The following is a 24,652-nucleotide window of genomic DNA, read 5'->3' on the forward strand; positions in this document are numbered from 1 at the left end:
CCACAACCTCTGCCTCCTGGGTTCAAGCAATTCTCCTGCCTCAGCCTCCTGAGCAGCTGGGATTGCAGGCATGCACCACCACGCTCGGCTGATTTCTTTGTATTTTTAGTAGAGATGGGATTTCTCCATGTTGGTCAGGCTGCTCTCCAACTCCTGACCACAGGTGACCCACCCTCCTGGGCCTCCCAAAATGCTGGGATTACAGGCATGAGCCACCGCGCCTGGTCACTAATAATCTTTTTGAGGTTATATCCAATAGCAGGTTACTGTTCTAATCTTACTTGTCCTATCAGCAGCATTTAACAGAGTTGGTTACTCCCTCCTTGATAAACTTTTCTCTCATTTTCCAAAACACTATGCTCACTTGATTTTCTTCCGGTCTCATCAGTATTTGTAGTTTCCTCTGCAAGTTCTTCCATTTTCTTAATGTTGCTATTACCCTGGCTTAGTCCTTGGCACTCTTTATCCTCACTCTCCTGGTAATTTCCACCATTCTCATAGCTTTAAATGCCATCTCCGTGCCCCCAGTTCTTAAATTTATGTCTGACCTGTACCTCTCTTATGAACTCCAGATTATGTTCTTTTTCTTTTCTTTTCTTTTCTTTTTTTTTTTTGAGAGGGAGTCTTGCTCTGTCTCCAGGCTGGAGTGTAGTGGCACAATCTTGGCTCACTGCAACCCCCGCCTCCCGAGTTCAAGTGATTCTCCTGCCTCAGCCTCCTGAGTAGCTGAGATTACAGGTGTGTGCCACCACACCTGGCTAATTTTTATATTTTTAGTAGAGATGGAGTTTCACCCCATTAGTCAGGATGGTCTCGATCTCTTGACCTCGTGATCTGCCCACCTCGGCCTCCCAAAGTGCTGGGGTTACAGGTGTGAGCCACCGCGCCCGGCCTGAAGTTTATTTTTCTGTTATATTTTCTTGATAACTTGTAACCATACTGAGATCTGATGTAGATGTCTTTCCCCCCACCCTATAAAGGGTTATTTCCATTGTTTTTCTCATTGATACGTACTATTTAGATTCCAGTGGTGTGGTTTTATTAAAATGTATTTGTTATAAGTGTAACTACAATATAATAAAATGATCGGAGTTAGAAACCTAGATGATGGCCCAGTTCCGCACCCTTTTTTGGCATCTGGTCATGTGGTGAGGGTGGGGGTGAGGGGACCTCTCTAGCCTGCAGCCTGTGTCTGTGGTTGGGCCCTCTGCTTCCAGCTGCCCGGGACTGAGCTTGGGTGTATGGGGCCACAGGAACTGGCTCCAGGGCCCTGATAACAGGCCACCCCTGCAGCACTCCAGCCTGGCGTGAGGGTCTCCCCTGATCTGAGAATGGCTACCTCTCGATACAAGCCAGTGGCTGAAACTGGTGTCAGTGCCTGTGAGACAGTGTACAAGGCCTGTGATCCCCACAGTGGCCACTTTGTGGCCCTCCAGGGTGTGAGAGTCCCCAGTGGAGGAGCTGGAGGAGGCCTTCCCGTCAGCACAGTTTGTGAGGTGGCTTTACTGAGGCAACTGGAGGCTTTTGAGCATCCCACATTGTCCAGCTGATGGATGTCTGTGCCACATCCCGAACTAACCGAGAGATCAAGGTAAACCTGGTGTTTGAGCATTAGACCAAGACCTAAGGACGTATCTGGACAAGGCACCCCCACCAGGCTTGCCAGCCAAGACCATCAAGGATCTGATGCGCCAGTTTCTAAGAGGCCTAGATTTCCTTCATGCCAATTGCATTGTTCACCGAGATTTGAAGCCAGAGAACATTCTGGTGACAAGTGGTGGAGCAGTCAAGCTGGCTGACTTTGGCCTGGCCAGAATCTACAGCTACCAGATAGCACTTATACCTGTGGTTGTTACACTCTGGTACTAAGATCCCGAAGTTCTTCTGCAGCCCACATATGCTACACCTGTGGACATATGGAGTGTGGGCTGTATCTTTGCTGAGCTGTCTTGTTGAAAGCCTCTTTTCTGTGGAAACTCTGAAGCTGACCAGTTGGGCAAAATCTTTGACCTGCTTGGGCTGCCTGCAGAGGATGACTGGCCTCGAGATGTATCTTTGCCCTGTGGAGCCTTTCACCCCAGAGGGCCCTGCCCAGTGCAGTCGGTGGTACCTGAGATGGAGGAGTTGGGAGCACAGCTGCTGCTGGAAATGCTGACTTTTAACCCACACAAGCAAATCTCTGCCTTTCGAACTCTGCAGCACTCTTATCTACATAAGGATGAAGGTAATCCGGAGTGAGCAATGAAGTGGCTGCCATGGAAGGAAGAAAAACTGCCGTTTCCCTTCTGAACACTGAGAGGGCAGTCTCTGCCTTTGTCTCTGAGGCTGTGGAGGCTCCTCCTTCATCTTTCTATAGAGATTACTTTGCTGCCTTAATGACATTCCCTCCTACCTCTCCTTTGGAGGCCTCTCCTTCTCCTGCCCCCTATTTCTCTACACTAAGGGGTATGTTCCCTCTTGTCCCTTTCCTTACCTTTATATTTGGGGTCTTTTTTTAATACAGGAAAAACAAAGAAACAAATGATGAAAGATATTTAATCCATAGCAAAGCACACTAAATCTAGTGAAGCTCTCTATTTTGGGTTAGGCATTATCAATAAAATAGGAATAGTGCTGTTTGTCACCGTATTTCTCACTGACATAATAGTATAATCCTTTTGATTTGTAGAGAACCTTAGTTTATAAAGATCTTTTTTATGTTAACTTGTTTCAGTACATTAGGTATGAAGCATTTTTCATAGCTTAGATGATTTCCATATATCCAAAGAATAGAAATATGTGGAAAACAGTATTGTGGAATCAGATCTCATGTTTATGATTTTTGAATGGGTAATCAAATCAACTAATATTTTGCTGTACTTTTTCAAGAATATTGTCTTAGGCTAGAGGCAAATTATGATAATCTAGGATATCTTTTAATATATATGTTTTTCTACCCTTTTATCTTTGTCTACTTGATTTTTTTTTTCTTTGAGACAGAGTCTCGCTCTCTCACCCAGACTGGTGGAGTGCAGTGGTACGAACTTGGCACTCTGCAGCCTCCTCCTCCCAGGTTCAGCGATTCTCCTGCCTCAGCCTCCTGAGTAGCTGGGACTACAGGCGCGTGCTGCCATGCCCAGCTAATTTTTTGTATTTTTAGTAGAGACAGGGTTTCACCGTGTTAGCCAGGATGATCTCTATTTCCTGACCTCGTAATCCGCCCACCTCAGCCTCCGAAAGTGCTGGGATTACAGGCATGAGCCACTGCGCCTGGCCTCATCATATTTCAGTAGTTGTTGAACTTTTAGTAGTCTGTTGAACTTCAGACTTAGATTAAAGGAAAGCAGAAACATAAAAGTATCATTTAGATTTTTGAACCCACAGTCACATTTTCTCAGTATATCAGTGGGTCAGGATTTGGGCTGTTATTCTGTTACTGAGGCCATGAGAAAGAATGAATGTGGTTATTTATCCTTGTTTTTTGTTTGTCTTTGAGACAAAGCCTCGCTCTGCCACCCAGGCTGGAATGCAGTGGCTTGATCTCAGCTCACTGCAACCTCTGCCTCCAGGGTTCAAGTGATGCTTCTGCCTCAGTCTCCCAAGTAGCTGGGACTATAGGGACATACCACCATGCCCAGCTAATTTTTGTTTTAGTAGAGACGGGGCTTCACCATATTGGTCAGGCTGGTCTCAAAATCCTGACCTCATTATCTGCCCACCTCGGCCTCCCAAAGTGCTGGGATTACAGGCATGAGCCTCCAGGATAGTGCCTGGCCCTATCCTTGTTTTTCGATACAGGATATTCTGTGACCCAGGCTGGAGTGCAGTAGTACTGTCTGCCTACTGCAACCTCTATCTCCTGGGCTCAAGTGATCCTTTCACCTCAGCCTCCTGAGTAGGTAGGACTGTAGACACACACCAACATGCCCAGATAATTTTTGTACTTTTGGTAGAGACAAGATTTCACCATGTTGCCCAGGCTGGCCTTGAACTCCTGGATTCAAGTGATTCACCCACCTTGGCTTCCTGGATTACAGATGTGAGCCACTGCACTAGGTTTTTTTATTCTTTTTGAAATTTAGCAGTTTCACTCTAGATTTTATTTTGTTTATATTATTATCTTTTGAGACACAGTATTGCTTTGTCACACAGGCTGGAGTGCAGTGGCGTGATCTCGGCTCACTGCAATCTCTGCCTTCTGGGTTCAAGTGATTTTCCTGCCTCAGCCTCCCAGGTAGCTGAGACTACAGGCTTGAGCCACTGCACCTGGCTAATTTTTGTATTTTTAGTAGACACGGGGTTTCACCATGTTAGGCAGGCTGGTCAAACTCTTAACCTCAGATGATCCACCTGCCTCTCAGCCTCCCAAAGTGCTGGGATTATAGGCATGAGCCATGGTGCCCAGCCTATATTTTAATTTTATGGTATAATCCGAATTAAGAAAGATTTAAAATTTATCAAATGTTCAAGAATGTCAGTATATAGTATGGCAGCCATACTAGATATGGTACCATATATATGGCACACCATAGTGTGCCACTCAGTGATACCTCCACATGTTACAAATTTATTTGTGAGGAAAGTCAGTGGACTGACCGGCTCCTTTATGAAGTCCCTTGGAGGATGTACTCTGAGCTATACTTTGCTTATGCCAGAATCTCCAGGTTTATTTGATCTCTATAGAGTCCTTTTACCAGAGTAGTCTGCAACCTCAGCTTACATAGTATTTTGAAAACTCTAGGGGAATCGGGAGGTAGTAGTCACTGAATAATGAAGGAACAAACTGATCCACTTAGCAAAAAAAATAAAGAACCTAACTGGTAGTATGCATTGAAGCTTAACACAAAGATCCTTTTTCCTGTTACTGTAGGAGCAAAACATAAACCGACTATATATATATATATCTTAATCAATTTCACATACAAGATCCCCCCAAAATAGCAGGTATGGATGGACACCAGGTGAGCCACCACGAAGTTTCTCTATCACAACCACCACTCCTGCCCATGTCAAAAAAAAGGAAGTTTAAAAGGCTTTGGTGATTCCTCACCACAGTCTCAGCAGAGTGTGAAAGTTCTCTTTTGAAGGTTGACTTATTTTAAAAGGCTATATAGATTATTGTAGTTGATTTATAGCTCTGAATCCTAGGCTTTAGGCCTTTAACATATACAGTGTGACTTTTTACTAGTTGCAGTTTAATAATAAAATTGAAGAATAGGTGTTTGTTCCCAGTTAAAGCCAATACCTGCCACCGAATTTTTCTTGGTGAAACTTCATAAATAGTGTATATTTCAACCTCTGAGTTTTAAGAATATCATTTTAAGATTTTGTTCCTAAAAATCAAATAAGGATCAGAAACAGTAAGTTCGAATCTATTAACAGATTCAGGGACCAGTTTTACCTTTGTTAAAGTCTTGTTTAAAAATGTGGGAGCGTAAAACCCTGAAAATGCTGCAGATGAATGATTTGTTTCTGTAGTTTCCATTCAGATAAAGAAAGGAAAAGATAAAGAAAAATAAGCTTACCTGTTAATATTCCTTTGAGGATAGTAGCTAGTAAACATGACAAGGTTTTCTTGACTGTCTTGTCCAGTGCTGCTCTTCCCTCTGGCCATCCTAGATTAAATGTTTGGCCTACAGAAACTCTCCTTTCAGGATATGGCACCCGAGGCACCCCGCTCTTGTGGATTTACTAGTGCACACTTGCTTGTGTGCAGGTTTGGGTGCCTCTTCTCAACACCTTTCACAGACTTCCTTTGGGAATAACTGCCTCATCTTCTGGGTAAGTAGCATTTTCTTCCAGTCCTGGGTAGTCAGCGAGTCATGAGTGAAATTTAAATGCTGAGAGCTTAGTTTGCTAAATGTTAGATCCTTTTCTGCCACAGAAATACAAAGCAATAATGATAGATTTGAAAGCTTTTTAAAAAGCTATTGTACAGCTGGGCGCGGTGGCTCATGCCTGTAATCCCAGCACTTTAGGAGGCCGAGGCGGGTGGATCACGAGGTCAGGAGATCGAGACCATCCTGGTCAACAGTGAAACCCCGTCTCTACTAAAAATACAAAAAATTAGCTGGGCATGGTGGTGCGTGCCTGTAATCCCAGCTACTCAGGAAGCTGAGGCAGGAGAATTGCCTGAACCCAGGAGGCGGAGGTTGCGGTGAGCCGAGATCGCGCCATGGCACTCCAGCCTGGGTAACAAGAGCGAAACTCCGCCTCAAAAAAAAAAAGCTATTGTTAACTTTAACAATTGATTTGTATTTTATTAGTAAATTAAAGGTAGGAGAAGCTGATTGATTTGGCTTTGTCGTTATTCCTATAGAATACCTCTAACATAATAGATTCTTAAATTAGTCTTTTTCACAAAATGATAATTTTGATGGAATTACTTTGATTCTGATTCTTTTTTTTTTTTTAAGAATAGAATTTTAGCTCTCCTTCTGATTGGCCTTTGTGCTTAGGCCTACCAGGTAGCATCTTTTATTTTTTATGACTGACTGTGATGGTTGAATGATTTTGTCACATTGTTTCTTTTTTGAAGTAGTTATTATTTTGGTGTCTCATTTTTTATATAAATGAATTTAAACCTTTTTGTGGTGTGTGTTTTTCAAGAAGTGTAAACCTGTTTACAGCTTTCTTTAAACTACTACTTATCAATGAGTATTTATAGAAACTTTCTAGAGCTCAAGTAAAGCACATTTTTCTGATAGTGTTTAAAAGATAAATTGAGGCCCCCTAATTTCTTTGAAAGAAAAGCTCTATAGCCTGCACAGAGCCTACATATTCATATACTATACATATTTATATACTATATTCATATACTATAAATAGAAAGCTTATATATTCATATACCATAAATAAATAGGCCTTTTGTAAGCCCTGTAATGGATTTGCAGAGTTTGCACTTAATGGTACAGGTCAGAACTCCTTTGCTCGTCCAGTTGTCTGAAATGTTCTTCCTGCTTCAGAGATAGACCTGTTTTTTGTTTTTTATTGTGAAAGAAAAATAATCCTCATATGTTCTCCGTCCAGTTTCTAAGTAGATGGTCAGTAAGCTACTGTTTGGGATTACCTGGGCTCCATAGTTTGCTATGTAGCACAGATGCCAGACCTAGGACCATTATATGGGCCTGAAGAAGTAATATCCAGGAGCAAAAATGCTGGGCAGGTAGTTTAGTTTTGCTGATTAAGGGTGAGATCAAAAAAATAATTGTTGAGTTATCTTATAGTTTACTTTGGGCTTATATAGCTTCATTTGAGTTCTAGGAAGTAGTGATCGTTAGTAAATACTCTTAGGAGCTAAATAAAACTGGGTATCTTAAGTGTTTAAATAATGGCTTTAAATCAGGTAGTATATACTAGTGTACTTTGAATGTATTTGCCTAAATTAGTCAATGAATTTTCGGATCCATGGAGTGTAGAGTGTCGGTTTCCTAATAGGAAAATTATGTCTTATTTCCTAAGGATTAAGTTTGGAGATCAGATTCTACTTGACATTTAAAGGAGGTTTTGCTTAAGATTGTTACTCAAAGTCTGTTAGCTCTTCAGTTGCTAATCTGGAATTGTAGAAGGGCACTTCTGAAATCTGACTCAGTTTGAGTAAAGGTCAGTGTGTTGGGGACTTGGGGCATGGCAGTTTGCCGAAAACTCTTCTTCTTGTTATAGCAGGTATAGAGAATATTCAAATTTCTCCTAAGATGTTTGAGAAAAAAATTGTTTGGTAAATGTTCACAAAGTAGAAATTTTTTCTTATTTGTTTGCATAAAGAATATCTTAAAGTAGCATGGTTCATCAAATTTTGAACTTTGATGAGTTTTTCTTTTACTTCTTTGAAACACTCTGGATTTTTCTTTTTTGACTTTCATATTTCACATCCTAATTTATAATTCTTTTTACAAAGTACTTAGATTTTAAAAAGTTTAGATATACTCCACAGTGAAGTCTAGTGTGACAGAGATAAGACTAGGTCTAAATCTTGGTTTTTGTAGCTTCCTCAGGTGAACTATGACCTTTATAGGCCAAGCAACTGCCACCTCGGCTTGGTTCCTATTTTGAATGTTAATGGCTTTGGCTGGAGAGGCTTGGCAAGGACTTATTTGGTGGTATTATGGTAGCATTTGCCTGAATATATTGTAGAAAGAGAAACATAATGTAAATTCCAGGATTTAATAAATGCTTGTTTTTAAAAATAGGGATTTAAAATTTAGCATCAGTATAATTTGACCCATTAGACCAGATATAATAGCTTTAACAAAGTATGTTGATGTGTTTATGTATCAAAAATTCACTAACTGTAAGAAGACCCTTAAGCTTTCATTAATTCTGATAACTTCTGTGCCAGTGAATGGAATACTACCACAGTTGCATGTGATTGAATGCTTAACTATAGTCAAATCATTTAGGTACCTAATCTAGGGGGGAAAAGGATTTTCCTTCCTATCTCACAAGAACCATCATAAAATTTCATATAGGTTATAAGACAGGTTCTTTTAGAAAGATTTTAAAATCCCTATTGCTAATGCATCCTTACTATAAAATGGGGACTTAATGAAATCTTCAATAGTCATTTCATGAATCCTTTGGATATGAAATTCTAAACCAAACTCTTGTAGAAATTGGCTCTTTTTAACTTTTTCTTTAAAGGACTTAATGAATAATTACAGTATAAGAAATAAGAGATTTTTTATTTGGTCTAAATTCTGTCCATATGACTGAACAGATAAGACTTTAATTGTGTCTGTGAAAGGGAGCTCACGCTCTGACATATTTTATTCTACACGTTCAGTGAGTGTGGAAAGATGTGTTGACTTTTTACATAGTCTCATTTGAAGTAGACTGACTTATTCTTCAAATTGCCATGAAGGGCAAGTTCTTGATTAGGTAAGAAAATACCCTTTAGTTAAGGACCTGTAAAGTTTGGAAGTTCACAAAACCACTTTCACTTCTGACACTCATTGCAAGTTCAAGGTTTCCCAAGGCCACCCTGAGGTTCTATAATTATCTAGAAGGACTTTAAAAGCTCACTGAAAGCTGTTATACTCACCGTTATGACTTATTATGGCAAAGGATACAGATTAAAATAGACTGAGGAAAGACACATGGACAATCCAGAAAGTTCTGAGTGCAAAGCTTCTAGTTGTCCTCTCCAGTGGAGTCATAGGCAGTGCTGACTTTTCCCAATAGCAGCAATATGTATCATTATGCGTGGAGTATTACCAACCAAGGTAGCTCACCTGCACCTTGGGTCTAGAGTTTTTATCAGGGTGTGGTCATGTAGACACCGTTGACAGCCTATGAGGCTGACCTTTAATTTCCAGTTCCTCCAAAGGTTGAGCTGTTACCTATCACTGCAGTGGCCCAAAGCCTCCACCATAAATCACATTGTTAAACTGTCTGATGTAAACAAAGGACACTCTAATTAGTCAAGAAGTTCCAAGGGCTTAGAAATCACCTCCAGGAGACGAGGGCTAAGGCATGGCCTGTCTTTGAGTAAAGTTAGTTCTTTACTACACAGAACCAAGCTGTAAGGCATTTTGCCTTATTTTGCTTGAACTTTAAAAATACCTGAATATAGGAGCTGCCACCACCACTGCCACGATTCCAGAGCCAGGGTAGCTGCCGCCGCTGCCACTGCAGCCATGGTAGGCACCGCCACTGCCACTTGAGGAGTGGGTTTAGAAAGGAAGGGGTCACCTCTTTGGAGCTTTGGAAGCATCTTTGTCCCCTGCAGCTCTCCCACAGGAGTGACAATGGATGAAATTGAGCTGGTACAGAAAGCCAAGCTCGCTGAGCAGGCTGAGCCTATGATGATATGGCTGTAGCCCTGAAGGCAGTCACAGAACAGAGGCATGAACTCTCCAACGAAGAGAGAAATTGCTCTCTGTTGCCTACAAGAATGTGGTAGGCGCCCGCTACTCTTCCTGGCATGTCATCTCTAGCACTGAGCAGAAAACAGGAATGAGAAGAAGCAGTAGATGGGCAAAGAGTACCGTGAGTAGATAGAGGCAGAACTGCAGGACATCTGCAATGACGTTCTGGAGCTGTTGGACAAATATCTTATTCCCAGTGGTGCACAACCAGAAAGTAAGGTGTTCTACTTGAAAATGAAGAGAGATTATTTTAGGCATCTTTCTGAAGTGGTATCTGAAGACAACAAACAAACCACTGTGTTGAACTTCCAGCAGGCTTACCAGGAAGCATTCGAAATTAGTAAGAAAGAAATGCAGCCTACACACCCGATTTGACTTGGTCTGGCACTTAATTTCTCAGTCTTTTACCATGGGATTCTAAACTCTCCTGAAAAGGACTGCAGCCTGGCAAAAACAGCATTTAATGAAGCAATTGCTGAATTGGATACACTGAATGAAGAGTCTTATAAAGATAGCACTCTGATCATGCAGTTACTTAGGGACAATCTCACGCTGCACATAGAAAACCAGGGAGACAAAGGAGATGCTGGGGAGGGAGAGAACTAATGTCTGTTGTGCTTTGTGATCTGTTCAGCATCACTCTGTACCCTCCACATACATCCCTTGTGCGATTAAAAAAAAAAAAAGAATCATACATTGACTTTCGATTTTTCACACACAGCCTCAGCCTAGCAAAAATGCTTCATGGAGGCCAAGTGCAGTGGCTCACGCCTGTAATCCCAGCACTTTGGGAGGCCGAGGTGGGTGGATCACAAGATCAGGAGTTCAAGACTAGCCTGGTCAAGATGGTGAAACCTCATCTCTACTAAAAATACAAAAATTAGCTGGGCGTGGTAGCAGGCGCCTGTAATCCCAGGTACTCAGGAGGCTGAGGCAGAGAATTGCTTGAACTCAGGAGACGGAGGTTGCAGTGAGCCAAGATCGCGCCACTGCACTCCAGCATGGGCAACAGAGTGAGACTCCGTCTCAAAAAAAAAAATGGTTCATAGAATCAACAGCTGGTATTGTATCTAAAACTCAGATTGGTCACATAAATGCCATGGCATTCTGAAGTTTTGATTTTGATTAACATTGATGGGATTCCTGTGTGTTTAATTTTTTAAAAACTGAACACCGTGATTCTGGGGTTTTGTAATTTAGCAGAACTCTTGTAGAAAAGAATAAACCTGAATTATGTGTAACTTTTTGGAAAGTTTAATCTGATATCAAAATCACTGAAACACAATTCCATTGTAAAGTTGTACAGAAAGTTATACAGATTATATGTGGGTGGGAGACCCCGCAAGTACCGAGGCAAGGGTCTGAAGCCTCAGCCTCTTTCCCTATAAATAATGAAATAGAAAAGAATTAGAAATATAATCACATAATTAGTCATAAGTAATCATAGATATAGATACCTAGATATACATACTCAGTATAACCTTTTAATTTTGCTAATGTTTCTTGGGTTGTGAAGCGTGAACCTAAGGTGACATTGTGAAAGAAGTGACCCTAAGGCAAGATGCTCTAAGCCCTCTGTCACACCTGGACAAGGGCTGCTGGAGGGCACCTTGGCTGTGTGGCAGCGCCAGGGCTGGGAAATCGCCCGCTGATTAGCAAGCTATGGAAGGAGACGTCTGAGATGTCTCCTTCCTCAGAGAAGTTAGGAGAAAACTCCACTCCCCCAAGTTCTTGCGGTAGGCCTGACGGTCCCCAGACATCTGGGGGCTTAATTGTCTCTATGCGATGCTGTGCTTCAGCGGTCATGTTCCATGTCTATTTTCATGTTCTGCTTCTGTACCTGGTTCTTCTTTTCTTAGAAGATAGAATCTAAACGTAACATAAATCTTTTTTTTTTTTTTTTTGAGACGGAGTTTTGCTCTTGTTACCCAAGCTGGAGTGCAATGGCGTGATCTCGGCTCACCGCAACCTCCGCCTCCTGGGTTCAGGCAATTCTCCTGCCTCAGCTTCCTGAGTAGCTGGGATTACAGGCACGCATCACCATGCCCAGCTAATTTTTTGTATTTTTAGTAGAGACGGGGTTTCACCATGTTGACCAGTATGGTCTCGATCTCTTGACCTCGTGATCCACCCGCCTCGGCCTCCCAAAGTGCTGGGATTACAGGCGTGAGCCACATCGCCTGGCAGTAACATAAATCTTAATGTCTTTGTTCTTTCTTGACAAGTATGGAAAAAGTGCTGCTGACGCATTATGCTTCTTCCCTGGCCTCGGCTACTTGAAAGTCCAAGGCCCCTATCTCCAAGTCACATGATTTACTTGACCCTATCACTGACTACCAATGATTTGCCCTACCTACCCTGCCCCCTGCTTTGTACCCAATATAAGTCAGAGCGTCAAGGCACTCGGGGCCACTGCCAGACTCCACGCTTTGGTTGGCAGTAGACCCCTGGGCCCAAACTCTTGATCTCGGTGTCTTGTCTTTTTTTTTTTTTTTTTTTTTTTTTGAGATGGAGTTTTGCTCTTGTTACCCAGGCTGGAGTGCAATGGCATGATCTCGGCTCACCACAACCTCCGCCTCCTGGGTTCAGGCAATTCTCCTGCCTCAGCCTCCTGAGTAGCTGGGATTACAGGCACGCGCCACCATGCCCAGCTAATTTTTTGTATTTTTAGTAGAGACGGGGTTTCACCACGTTGACCAGGATGGTCTCGATTTCTTGACCTTGATCCACCCGCCTCGGCCTCCCAAAGTGCTGGGATTACAGGCGTGAGCCGCCACGCCCAGCCGGTGTCTTGTGTCTTTATTTCCACAGTTTCTTTTTTTTTTTTTTTTTTTTTTTGAGGCGGAGTTTCGCTCTTGTTACCCAGGCTGGAGTGCAATGGCGCGATCTCGGCTCACCGCAACCTCCGCCTCCTGGGTTCAGGCAATTCTCCTGCCTCAGCCTCCTGAGTAGCTGGGATTACAGGCACGCGCCACCATACCCAGCTAATTTTTTGTATTAGTAGAGACGGGGTTTCACCATGTTGACCAGGATGGTCTCAATCTCTTGACCTTGTGATCCACCCGCCTCGGCCTCCCAAAGTGCTGGGATTACAGGCTTGAGCCACCGTGCCCGGCCCTATTTTTCCACAGTTTCTTGTCTCTGCACCAGTAGAGAGGGGCTTGCAGGACCCTGTAGGACTGGACCCTACAATTATATTGTGATTCTGGAACTTGTAGTGAGACACACATCATTTGGCATTTGAGTTTAATGATAGTTCACAGTAATGCTGCCTGTTGTTTGGAGCTTAAAGACACTTGACCTGTTTGGGCTGTTGCCACTCAAAAGTTCATGATTAGAAATATCCTCGGTGTCTCCTCTAAGGAAACTCGAATCCTGAAATTGAAATTCTTCACGGCAGATAACTGGGTGATGATACCTTGAAAAGTTCGGTGCTCATATAACACACCTGACTAAACCTTACCCTTTCCTATTGTAATATGTTCACTATATTACTGATTTGCAACTTGTGTTTCAGTAGTGGAATTTATGTTCATTGTTAACACTAAGCTAAAGAAGAAAAGCTGTGTGTTTTATGAATGACCTTATCTGTTTCCTGGATGATGCCTTTAAGAATATTCTGTATCATGTGTGGTGGTGTGTGCATATAGTCCCAGCTACTTGGGAGGCTGAGGTAGGAGGATCGTCGGAGCATAGGCGTTTAAGGCTGCAGTGTCCTTTGGTTGCACTTGTGAATAACTGCACTCCAGCCTGGGGTAACATAGCGAGACCTAATCTCCAAAAAAAAAATGAATGATGTTCTATAGAGATTGCCTTTCACTTGAGGAGTACTCAGTTTTCAGGTTCTTCATAGCTCGGGGCTTTTAAATTTTGAAATCTAAACCTTCTTTCCCACCATCCTTTTTGACTGTTGACTTTGATTTTCTCTTCCCTCCTCTCTCAATTTCTGTCCCTCTGCTTTCTTACTTTTTTCCTTTTTGAATTCTATATCTGTCTTTTGTTCACTTTTTAAGGCTATGTCTGGGCAGGGATGAGACACATTAGTGAGCACCTTGGTGAGCAAGCCTGGCTTTAAAGAGTTGAGAAGAGCTCCTGGCACCAGAGCTCTGTCTTCCTTCATTTCTCAACATGGTGTGTTGATCTTCAATCATACCAGGATCTGAATCAAAAAGATATTTTTAAATATCCATGATTTCTCCCTGTATTGAGGCTGGCCCTGATCATGCTTTTTAGTGCCCCTCACCAGGTCTCCTGAGTGCACTCATCCAGCTCAGCTCTCAGATGTGTTTTAACGAGACCCTATATTCAGGAAAGTTGCATGGACACTGCAGTGGAGATAATTGATAATAGGCCTGTCAGTCTCACCATATCACCCCCTACGTTTAACATTCCACCTAGCTATAGAGTCTGTCTGTTTGTCCATCTGCTGAAATGAGAAAAGAAAAATTCATGCACTGATTTAAAACAAACCCAAAAAAGAAAAAACTAACAAAAATCCCTCCTTTCTGGCTGAACAAAAATGTGGTTAATACTTGGCCCTTGAAAATGCAGTAGTGAATGTGGAACCAAGCCGTCTATATATCTGGTAGCTCTTTTCTTGCTTTGCTTTTCCTTAACCAGTATTCTGCTGAACGTTTGCTTCTGTGATGGTTGTATTGCCTAGCAAAGCACACTCATGGTTGTGAATAGTATAGCAAAAAAGAAAAATCCCCGGTTATCAATGTACTAGATTTGTGTGTGTCTTTTAAACAGTTCTAGTTTCACCTGACACAGAATAATCAGGAAAAGTATAAAAATTCAAAAGTGAAATAATTTTTTTTTTTGAGATGGAGTCTTGCTCTGTCCCTCAGGCCAGAGTGCAGTGGCATGATCTCGCCTCACTGCAACCTCTGCCTCCCAAGTTCAAACAATTCTCTTGCCTCTGCCTCCTGAGTAGCTGGGATTACAGGCACGCACCACCATGCCTGGCTAATTTTTGTATTTTTAGTAGAGATGGGGTTTCACCATGTTGGTCAGGCTGGTCTTGAACTCCTGACCTTGTGATCCACCCACCTTGGCCTCACAAAGTGTTGGGATTACAGGCAGGAGCCACCACGCCCAACCTGAAAGAAAAATTTTATCAGTTAAAAACAACAAATACCCGAATAGGAAAAAAAAAAGAGTAAGATCTGCCAAAAGCTTCCTGCCTGATACTGTAATTTGAAGATGAAATAGGCAACATGGAGCAATGGAAAAGGAGGATGTGTGCTCACCAAAGCATGGGCTGAGCCACAACTCCTGTTACAAACCAGGAATTACAGCAGATTTCTATACTTTGAGGTTTTTTTGTTTCTTTTTGTTGTTAGCAACAGTCTGTAGGTGGGAGGCCAGGCACAGTGGCTCATGCTTGTAATCTCAGCACTCCAGGAGGCTGAGGCGGGGGATAGTTTAAGCTTGGAATTTGAGAACAGCCTGAGCATCATAGTGAGATTACCTCTCTACCAGAAAAAATAATGTTAATGGTTACAAAAAAGATCTAATGTTCATTCCTCCTTGAGTTAATGTGTTTTAGTCAAGTTTTCTCAACTTGTATTGCATTTTACATTTTTCTCTGAAAATCCTTTCAGTTTGTTTTGAGAGACCAAAATTATAAATCAGTTTTCCCGTCACTGGCAAAAATGGAAACCAAAGCAAGTCCAAGAGATCGAACTGTGGTAATTATGGTAATATTCTTTGCTAAAGAATTTGAATGTTCCCTTAGGGACAGAAATTTTTAAAGAATTTAACTGCTGAAGGGGCTTAGCACTGAATTATGGTGGCTGGTCAGGCAGAATTGTTTGAATAAACTGAAGCAGTGATAGTACTGATGATGCAGGATTTTCTTCTCAGTCATTTTGCAAGCCAGGGACCTCTGACTGGCGACACCCCTCTTGGGCCTCCCTCAACCACGCTACCTGCTGCAGGAGACAGCCCTCCCACTCAGCCCACTTAGGCCGAGTCTGGCTTACTTACCGGTTCCCGAGTTCTTGTCCTGTGCCCGAGAAGAATGAGGATGCACTGACAATCAAAGAGTGAGCAAGACGGGGAGTTTTATTGAGTGATGAAATAGCTTTCAGTGGAGAGGGGACATGGGGGTGGTTCCCCTACCCAAAGATGGGAAATTCCCCTCTGTGTAGCTAAGTTCTGCGGCTTCTTAAGGGCTCAGAATAGGGGAAGGGCAGGCCATAGGTAGTACTAGAAAAGGCAACATTTGATTGGTTAAAAGGCATTATTTAGAAAGAATCAATGGGAAAGGGTGGGCAAACAGGAATAGAAGTTCTCACTCTAGGTTGGGGGTTTCATCCGGGACCAGCAGTCTAATCTTTGAGACCTCAGGCTGTTTTTGGCTTGAAGGTGGGGTTTCACTGGGGACCCACCCCTATCTGTTGCTGTTATTGAAATCCGTAATTTTAAATATTTTACTATATTAATGACTTTTCAGCACTCTCCAACCACATGCCTTCAAAGCAGTAGAGCTTTAACAGTTCACTTTTCTGGTTTTCAGGTAGTAGAGATACTGATGAGTTCTTTCATTTGGTTTAATAGCACCTTGCCATTTATTTTGGAGCACTTTTATATTTATAAACGATTTTAATAATTACCTTCTTCTACATTCTAGCAGAAGATAAGTCTCCAAAAAAGCACAAACTAAGGACTTCTAACCATCTGACCCTTAAGATTGCTTTTCTCTAGGACTCCTAGAAGATAACCAATTCTCTTGGTTTCAAGAGATCATTTAGCAAGTTTTTGCCACTCTTAACATTAAGATTATAGAATCCTTTCCTTCAGAAAATAGGTTTTTAAACTGATAAATGTAGTGAGAAGTGTTAAGAGAGAGCAGATTCTAGTTGTTGTGCTGTTGTTTTGGGAATTAATTATGGTTAATTTAGGGAAATCATTGGCAAAGATTAGCTTTCACTATAATTTAATGGTGGAGAAAAGACAGGATCTGATATTCAAGAGCATTAAACTGTTTTATTTAGAATGGCTTAGAGTTTCTTGACAGACTTTGTTGATGGTTTTGGTAAAAAGCAGGATCATCTGTCAGGTAATTAGAGAACTCAGGTAATTCACCAGGCCTTCAGGAAGTTTGCTTTTCATAGGTTGTGTTTAGCTTAATTTAAATGTAGACAATGTGGACCATAAGTTTAAGAATGAGATGGGGATGAGGCCGGGCGCAGTGGCTCACGCCTGTAATCCCAGCACTTTGGGAGGCCAAGGCGGGTGGATCACGAGGTCAAGAGATCGAGACCATCCTGGTCAACATGGTGAAACCCCGTCTCTACTAAAAAATACAAAAAATTAGCCGGGCATGGTGGCGCGTGCCTGTAATCCCAGCTACTCAGGAGGCTGAGGCAGGAGAATTGCCTGAACCCAGGAGGCAGAGGTTGCGGTGAGCCGAGATCGCGCCATTGCACTCCAGCCTGGGTAACAAGAGCGAAACTCCATCTCAAAAAAAAAAAAAAAAAAAAAAAGAATGAGATGGGGATGAGGCCGGGTGGAGTGGCTCACGCCTGTAATCCCAGCACTTTGGGAGGATGAAGCAGGCAGATCACTTGAGGTCAGGAGTTTGAGACCAGCCTGGCCAACATGATGAATCCCTCTCTCTCTTAAAAATACAAAAATTAGGTGTGGTGGCACACACCTATATCCCAGCTACTTGGAAGGCTAAGGCAGGAGAATCACTTGAACCCGAGAGACAGAGGTTGCAGTGAGCCCAAATCATGCCACTGCACTCTAGCCTGGGCAACAGAGCAAGACTCTGTCTCAAAAAAAAAAAAAAAAAGATTGGGATGGTGGTGACAAGGCCAGCAAGCAGAACTTTACAATATCAACAAAACATCTAGTTGAAAAACAAGATCGCGGATGGGGCTCAGCAGTGTTTCCTAACCTTTTATTATTATTATTATCACCCTCCTAGGGAGACTAGACTTTTTTCCCCTAGTAATTCGCACCCCCGACAAATGTTAATACCACAGATTATACTGTATATCTGTTTATGTACAGTATGGATATCTCTGCTTTATACATAAGAAGAACTAGACTTTTTATTCCACCTTGAACCAATTTTCACCCTCTTGTTGGGGTATATCACTCCCATTGAGAATGTGCATGAATTAGAGAGTAATGTTGGCTAAGACTGGACTTGACCTCAGAGGATGTAAACACCAGAGAGAATAGGGTTTCAAAGATGACCCAAGGTTGGGGCTGGTAAGAGAAGTGAATAAATGGGGCTTAACTTAGCTAAGAGCAGAGCTTAACCAGAGAATAAGAACAAAAGCATAATAGAAAAGGTAGTTGTTGCACTTAGACTCATTGGAATTAGAAAAAGAAGTAGGTACAAGCTTAAAAGCATCTGGTCCTTCGAAAGGATCTGGAGGAAAGCAAGCTGTCTTGCTGAGAAAGGGAAGTTTGTACTTTTGAACAGTGAGCGGGCGGAGGGGGTGGGGAGATGTGGGGGGGGTGGGGCATGTAAATAAAGGGATTAGGATTTTTGTTCTAAAAGAAAGGGAGAAAAGAGTGGGAGGCTCCCAGTAATGGTTTCCATCTTCTTTGGAGATGTGTTGAAGATTTTTGCCTTTGTGGGAAGTTGGTAAAGAGAACTTCAGGAGTTAAGAAGGAATTAAGACCAGGCACAGTGGCTCAAGCCTATAATCCCAGCACTTTGAGAGGCGAGGTGGGTCAATCATTTGAGGTCAGGAGTTCGAGGCCAGTCTGGACAACATGGTGAAACCCCACCTCTACTAAAAATACAAAAATTAGCCAGTCATCGTGGTGTGCACCTGTAATCCCAAATACCTGGGAGGCTGAGGCAAGAGAATTGCTTGAACCTGGGAGGTGGAGGTTGCAGTGACCTGAAATAGTGCCACTGCATTCCAGCCTGGGTGACAGAACAAGACTCCATCTCAAAAAAAAAAAGAATAAAGGCAATTAAAGTTAAATATACTTGTATCCTCATATAGTATTTTATAATCAAACATAATTAAGTCAAACTGCCACTTACACATTTGCTAATTTAGGACAATAATGGAAGAACATTGATAGTCATAAAGAATACCCAGTATATTAAAAAGGGGACCTTTTTGAAGAAGATATCCAGGGGATGTTTATTTGATCTGAAGTATGCATGGAAATTACATAATACACTGATTAGGAAGGGACATTTGGAATAGAATAGTAATCTAGGAATAAACAGTTTATCAACTGTTGAATTTTTTGGATGTCATTCTTTTTTGTTCATCTGTTCTGTAAAGGACAGGGGTGAAGGAGTAAAAGTCTTACAGAGGGGAGCCTTATTAACCTGTACATTGATTTAGGGAAACTGCCCGTCCTTAGTCCTCTCATTGGCCGCTACAGTGGGCACCTGTTTCCTTCAACTTAGCAGTGAAGCGTGATGTTGGACTTGACCTGCATCAAATGTTTTTCCTTGGTAGAAATTATTGTCCCATTTGTTGGTGATTTAGGAATAATTGTATTTGGTAGGAACATAGCCTCTGTCTCACCGAGAAAATAGCTAATTGTTTGGGCTATGAATAGGGAAACTGGGTTTAACACAGATTAATAGTTACCTCTTGCAGGGCAAGAATTTCTGAATCAACTCAGATTTTTACATTGTTTCTGATGAAACTGGTAACATAATTTTTTTCTTTCCTCACATTTTGAAAGTGTAGGTTCATATTGCCCTCTTTTCTGAAGGTTCCTGTGAGAGGAATAGAAGGAACTTGGGAAGTAAGCGAGTGTCTCTGCTTCTGTCTCCTGCAGGTCCCAGTAGGGACGGCACAATCAGCGAGGACACCATTCGAGCCTCTCTCATCTCAGCGGTCAGTGACAAACTGAGATGGCGGATGAAGGAGGAAATGGATCGTGCCCAGGCAGAGCTGAATGCCTTGAAACGAACAGAGGAAGACCTGAAAAAGGGTCACCAGAAACTGGAAGAGATGGTTACCCGTTTAGATCAAGAAGTAGTAAGTAACTCATTAAAGACTTAAAATTTTTGGATTGAATTGTAGCCATGACAAAGTGTTCTATGTGTACCCTGGATGTTGTGGGCATAGTAGGAGTTCAGAAAATTATAGACATCTTTAGATATTTGAAGGTAATTTTTTTATAGCTTTGTTTACAGTGGAACCTGTGTTTGGCATTTGGCCTTTAGTTGGGAGGGGGAATCATATTTAGAGCATTTTGTTTGCACCTCGTTAGCCCGTTCTCACGCTGCTGACAAAGACATATCTGAGACTGGGAAGAAAAAGAGATTTAATTGGACCTACAGTTCCACATGGCTGGGGAGGCCTCAGAATTATGGTGGGAGGCAAAAGTCTTTTTTTTTTTTTTTTTTTTTTTGTTTTTGAAGATAGTCTCGCTCTTTTGCCCAGGCTAGAGTGAAGTGCCTTGATCTCAGCTCACTGCAACCTCTGCCTCCTGGGTTCAAGCGATTCTCCTGCCTCAGACTCCCGAGTAGCTGGGATTACAAACACCCAACACCACGCCTGGCTAATTTTTGTATTTTCAGTAGAGACGGGGTTTCACCATGTTGGCCAGGCTGGTTTCAAACTCCTGACCTCAGGTGATCCACCCACCTTGGCCTCCCAAAGTGCTGGGATTACAGGCATGAGCCACTGCACCCGGCCAAAAGGCACTTCTTACATGGTGGTAGCAAGAGGAAATGAGGAGGAAGCAAAAGCAGAAACCCCCGATTAACCCATCAGATCTTGTGAGACTTGTACAATATCACGAGACTAGCACAGGAAAGACCAGCCCCCGTGATTCAGTTACCTGCCCCCCACACACAGGTCCCTTTCTGGGAGATACAGGTCAAGTTGAGATTTGGTTGAGGACACAGCCAAACCATATCACACCTTTCCCCTAGGAAATGATGTTTTAACCCAAAGGAGGACTGTTTGAGTGCTTGATGTTGCCAGTTACCAGGAAATAAGTTTAGAGAGTTCTAAGCCATGATAAAGATCTGCAGATCTTAGGTGCAGACTTAAAAGGACAGTATTATTTTATTGTTTCCAAAGATTTTGTGAGCCATTTTTAAAAGTATCTTTAGGGAACCTTCTTACTTAATAATCCAGAGATATTTGGTTGGCTAAAGAGCTACATGTAAACATAGCATATGCATCCTAAGCTTTCTCATATTTATAGCAGACATCTGTGCCTTGGAGAATCCATGTGTAAGTCAGCCCCGTGGCTTTGCTTAATAATGATAAAGTGAAGGCATCAGCATAATTGAAGTGCCAGCTTCACTCTCATTTTCATCCCCATGAGGGAGAATTTATATAACTAAATGTGTGTTTCTGATGTAAGAGTAAAGAATTCTTAGAAAGTTGAGGGCTTTGTGGAAAGTGATTTGTATGTACACATTAGCCTTACAAAGTGGTTCTAGATTGTAAAGTGAGCTTCAAAGTAGCCAATTTTTAGAATTCAGGAAAGTGACAGCAGTACAACTCAGAGCCTACAACTGCCACCTTGATGCGATACTTTGTGATTAGAATGCAGACATTTGGGCTTCTGCATTGAATCCTCTTCATAGACTGGAGAAAGTTACTCTCCTATGGCAGATACCCACTTGTGGGGAACAAAAACCCCTTTTGATTTTCTATGTAAAGGAACCTCCTGCTGGAAAGTATCTTGTCTGATGGTTTAGTTTGCAGTATCATTTGTGATACTGACAAGTGACAAGCTTGTTACTGTCACTGGAAGTGCTCTCAGCTCAGGATATCTCCATCATTACTGTATTTCACTCAGGATAGTAGATCATATCTTTTCCTCTACCTTCTACCAGAGTGTTATTTGAAATGTTATTCTCATCCATGAGTTGTTTAAACATGGTTATTAGTCTGTCTTTTCCTGTGAAGTGTTGTAGATGTCTGACAAGTGGATCATTATGTACAATTAATAATGCTTGGCCTGTTGTGTTTTCAGGCTGAGGTTGATAAAAACATAGAACTTTTGAAAAAGAAGGATGAAGAACTCAGTTCTGCTCTGGAGAAAATGGAAAATCAGTCTGAAAACAATGATATCGATGAAGTTATCATTCCCACAGCTCCCTTATACAAACAGATCCTGAATCTGTATGCAGAGGAAAATGCTATTGAAGACACTATCTTTTACTTGGGAGAAGCTTTGAGGAGGGGAGTGATAGACCTGGATGTCTTCCTGAAGGTACGTCTTCATTTTACTTTGCAAGATTTAACTTGGGTTGTAGAGGCACTGACCTTGCAAACCACAAATGAAGAGTTTCTCTGTAGTGTGGATTAAGATTCTAAATCTTCCCAAAAGACAGTAAATGAGATGAAGGGTTTTTCACCATCTTTTTACCTGTAGAGTACTGAGGATTGGACTGACCAGGGGAAGAAAAGTGGGCTAGTGGCTGCAGTTCTGTACCCACCAGGCAGCAGCATTAAGATGAGTTTAATTGCCCAGGCGTGGTGGCTTACACCTATAATCCCAGCACTTTGGGAGGCTGAGGTGGGCAGATCACCTGAGGTCAGGAGTTTGGGACCAGCATGGCGAAGCCCCGTCTCTACTAAAAATATAAAAATTAGCTAGGTGTGGTGGGCGCCTGTAATCCCAACTACTCTGGAGGCTGAGGCAGGAGAATCACTTGAACCTGGGAGGCGGAGATTGCATCATTGCACTCCAGCCTGGGTGACAGAGCAAGACTCTGTCTCAAAAAAAAAGTGAGTCTAATTATTCTGTGCCTGGGTGGATCAGGAGGCACGATCAGATTTCCATTGGTTTTTTGAGGTCATACCACCTAAATTGAGATCACTGATTGTGCCACTTATTTTTTTATCTGTTAATTTTCTTAGTTATATAACTTTAGACCAGTTTTCCCACATCAAACAGCCCTTCGCAGTATTGGGCTGCCCTTTCAAGCCCTCTTGAATGAACGTTGCCTCAAGTTTAATGCTGTTGCACAGGGAAAACCTAGGAAGCCAAGTTTGGCTACTGCTGTCTCTTTGGTCATGGAGAACATGGTTTTAGGGATAATAACAGCTACCCTTGGGATATTTGATCCAGCTGCAGCTGGAGCGTGGTCAGGTCATGTGCTGATCTTGCCTGTCTCCTCTCACTGTGGAGGAATGGCCAAACTATGTGCCTCAGAACTGGTGCAACCATATGAATGGTTGTATACAAATCAGAAACTCAAAAGAGGACTCTTTCTGTGCAATCTCTTGCATGGGTGGCATGGCTTAGGAAAAGATGTACACAGAGAGGCAAAAGAGAGATGCTGTCTGCTTGCCACCAGACTAGGGAGAAAAGCTGACCCTAATGCCTCTCATGGTTTGCCCTTTCCCTTCTTTTAGCCAAGTGGGGCCAGCCATAGTTACCCACATTTTTTGGTAACTTTTATTAGCATCACAGTACAAGTTTCCCTGGCATATTGGTTGTCTCAAAGTGTAGGTCAAACTCCTGAGCCATAATCCTGCAATGTAATGCTTTCCCTGTTGAATAAGCCTTTATTATATAAAGTTTAAAAGCCACACCTAATGAGGTATTCATTCCAAAGGTTGACAGGTCATGAGTTAGTGTTCTTAGATCCCATCTAGGTTACAAATTGTCTGATACTTTATGCTTGGGCCTGAATCAAAGCTATTCTAAACTATTGAAACTTTTTCCCCCTCCCAGCATGTACGTCTTCTGTCCCGTAAACAGTTCCAGCTGAGGGCATTAATGCAAAAAGCAAGAAAGACTGCCGGTCTCAGTGACCTCTACTGACTTCTCTGATACCAGCTGGAGGTTGAGCTCTTCTTACTTTCTTCTCTTCCTTTCTCTTATCAGTAGGTACCCAGAATAAGTTATTGCAGTTTATCATTCAAGTGTAAAATATTTTGAATCAATAATATATTTTCTGTTTTCTTTGGTAAAGACTGGCTTTTATTAATGCACTTTCTATCCTCTGTAAACTTTTTGTGCTGAATGTTGGGACTGCTAAATAAAATTTGTTGCATAATTTTTCTCTCCTTTATTGGACTTTAGGAAAGATCCATGAAACCTTAATAAGCCCAACTTTTCATTTAGCAAACAAAGCATAAAGTCCATCTTAAGTTAAAATTATTCTACAGCATATAAAGTGAATATGGGGAATATACCAAATAGAAATCTAAATTTTGAAATATTTGAAATTGAAGGATTTGAGTAACTTATCTGTGAAAGTTCCCAGGTAATACTCTACCAACTCTACTGAGTTTGTTTCCTTTCTAGGCCTCACTGAACCATGACAACTGTTTTCATCAAAAAGGAGCAGAGTGACAGATCCAAACTATATACCTGATAACTTTAACTAGGATTAAAGGGAAAGACCCAGTGTACCATTACCTCCCTGCTTTTGTCATTTAAAGTTTAGTCTTCATGGTGATTCTGTAGCCAAGTTTGCAACCACCCAGTGAAGTATATAGCTGCTGTATGTCCTGCAGTGTTCATCTAGAATAGAATGTTCTCCATCAAAATGAGAGTGCTAGAAGGTTCATGAGGTTACAAAAAGAAAAGAGGAAAAAAAGTGTGTTTCTATTTGGGATGTTAAGAAAATTAGGCAGCCCACTCAACTCCCAAGAGAAGAAATACCAGTTTGTTGTCACCAAGGGGTTTACAGCTTAAGATCTTTTCTGGAAAAATTAAAATGCACTCATAAAAGTTATCAGAATAAAAACCAGCAAGGTCAAATCAAGATTTTATCTAGTGTTTGTTAGGAACATTGAGATTACTGTGTGTGTGTACTTTTATTTTTACATTGTAGAGGAAGTTACAGCTTTTATTAAGTAGCATATAAATAGACATAGGTA

The 24,652-nt window shown here is 41.9% G+C and overlaps 1 protein-coding gene and 2 pseudogenes across 3 annotated transcripts in view; all 3 read left to right on the plus strand.

Annotated features, from left to right (window-relative positions):
* The window catches only part of TSG101 (tumor susceptibility 101), a 54,871-nt gene extending 31,048 nt beyond the window's left edge, over window positions 1–23,823 (plus strand). For all 3 annotated transcript variants that reach the window (XM_012456528.2, XM_012456529.3, XM_064365120.1), the window contains 3 exons: window positions 19,626–19,828; window positions 21,789–22,028; window positions 23,499–23,823. In XM_012456528.2, the coding sequence (XP_012311951.1) occupies window positions 19,626–19,828; window positions 21,789–22,028; window positions 23,499–23,588 (533 nt within the window). In that variant the 3' untranslated portion in view covers window positions 23,589–23,823. The remainder of the gene's footprint in view (window positions 1–19,625; window positions 19,829–21,788; window positions 22,029–23,498) is intronic.
* On the plus strand, window positions 786–6,013 carry LOC105720196 (cyclin-dependent kinase 4-like; annotated as a pseudogene).
* LOC105720197 (14-3-3 protein beta/alpha-like) lies at window positions 6,117–10,604 on the plus strand (annotated as a pseudogene).
* Window positions 23,824–24,652: the final 829 nt, after the last annotated feature.

The sequence above is a fragment of the Aotus nancymaae genome, unplaced genomic scaffold, assembly GCF_030222135.1.
Source record: "Aotus nancymaae isolate 86718 unplaced genomic scaffold, 86718_ANA_hifiasm-v0.15.2.pri h1tg000059l, whole genome shotgun sequence".
NCBI lineage: Eukaryota > Metazoa > Chordata > Mammalia > Primates > Aotidae > Aotus > Aotus nancymaae.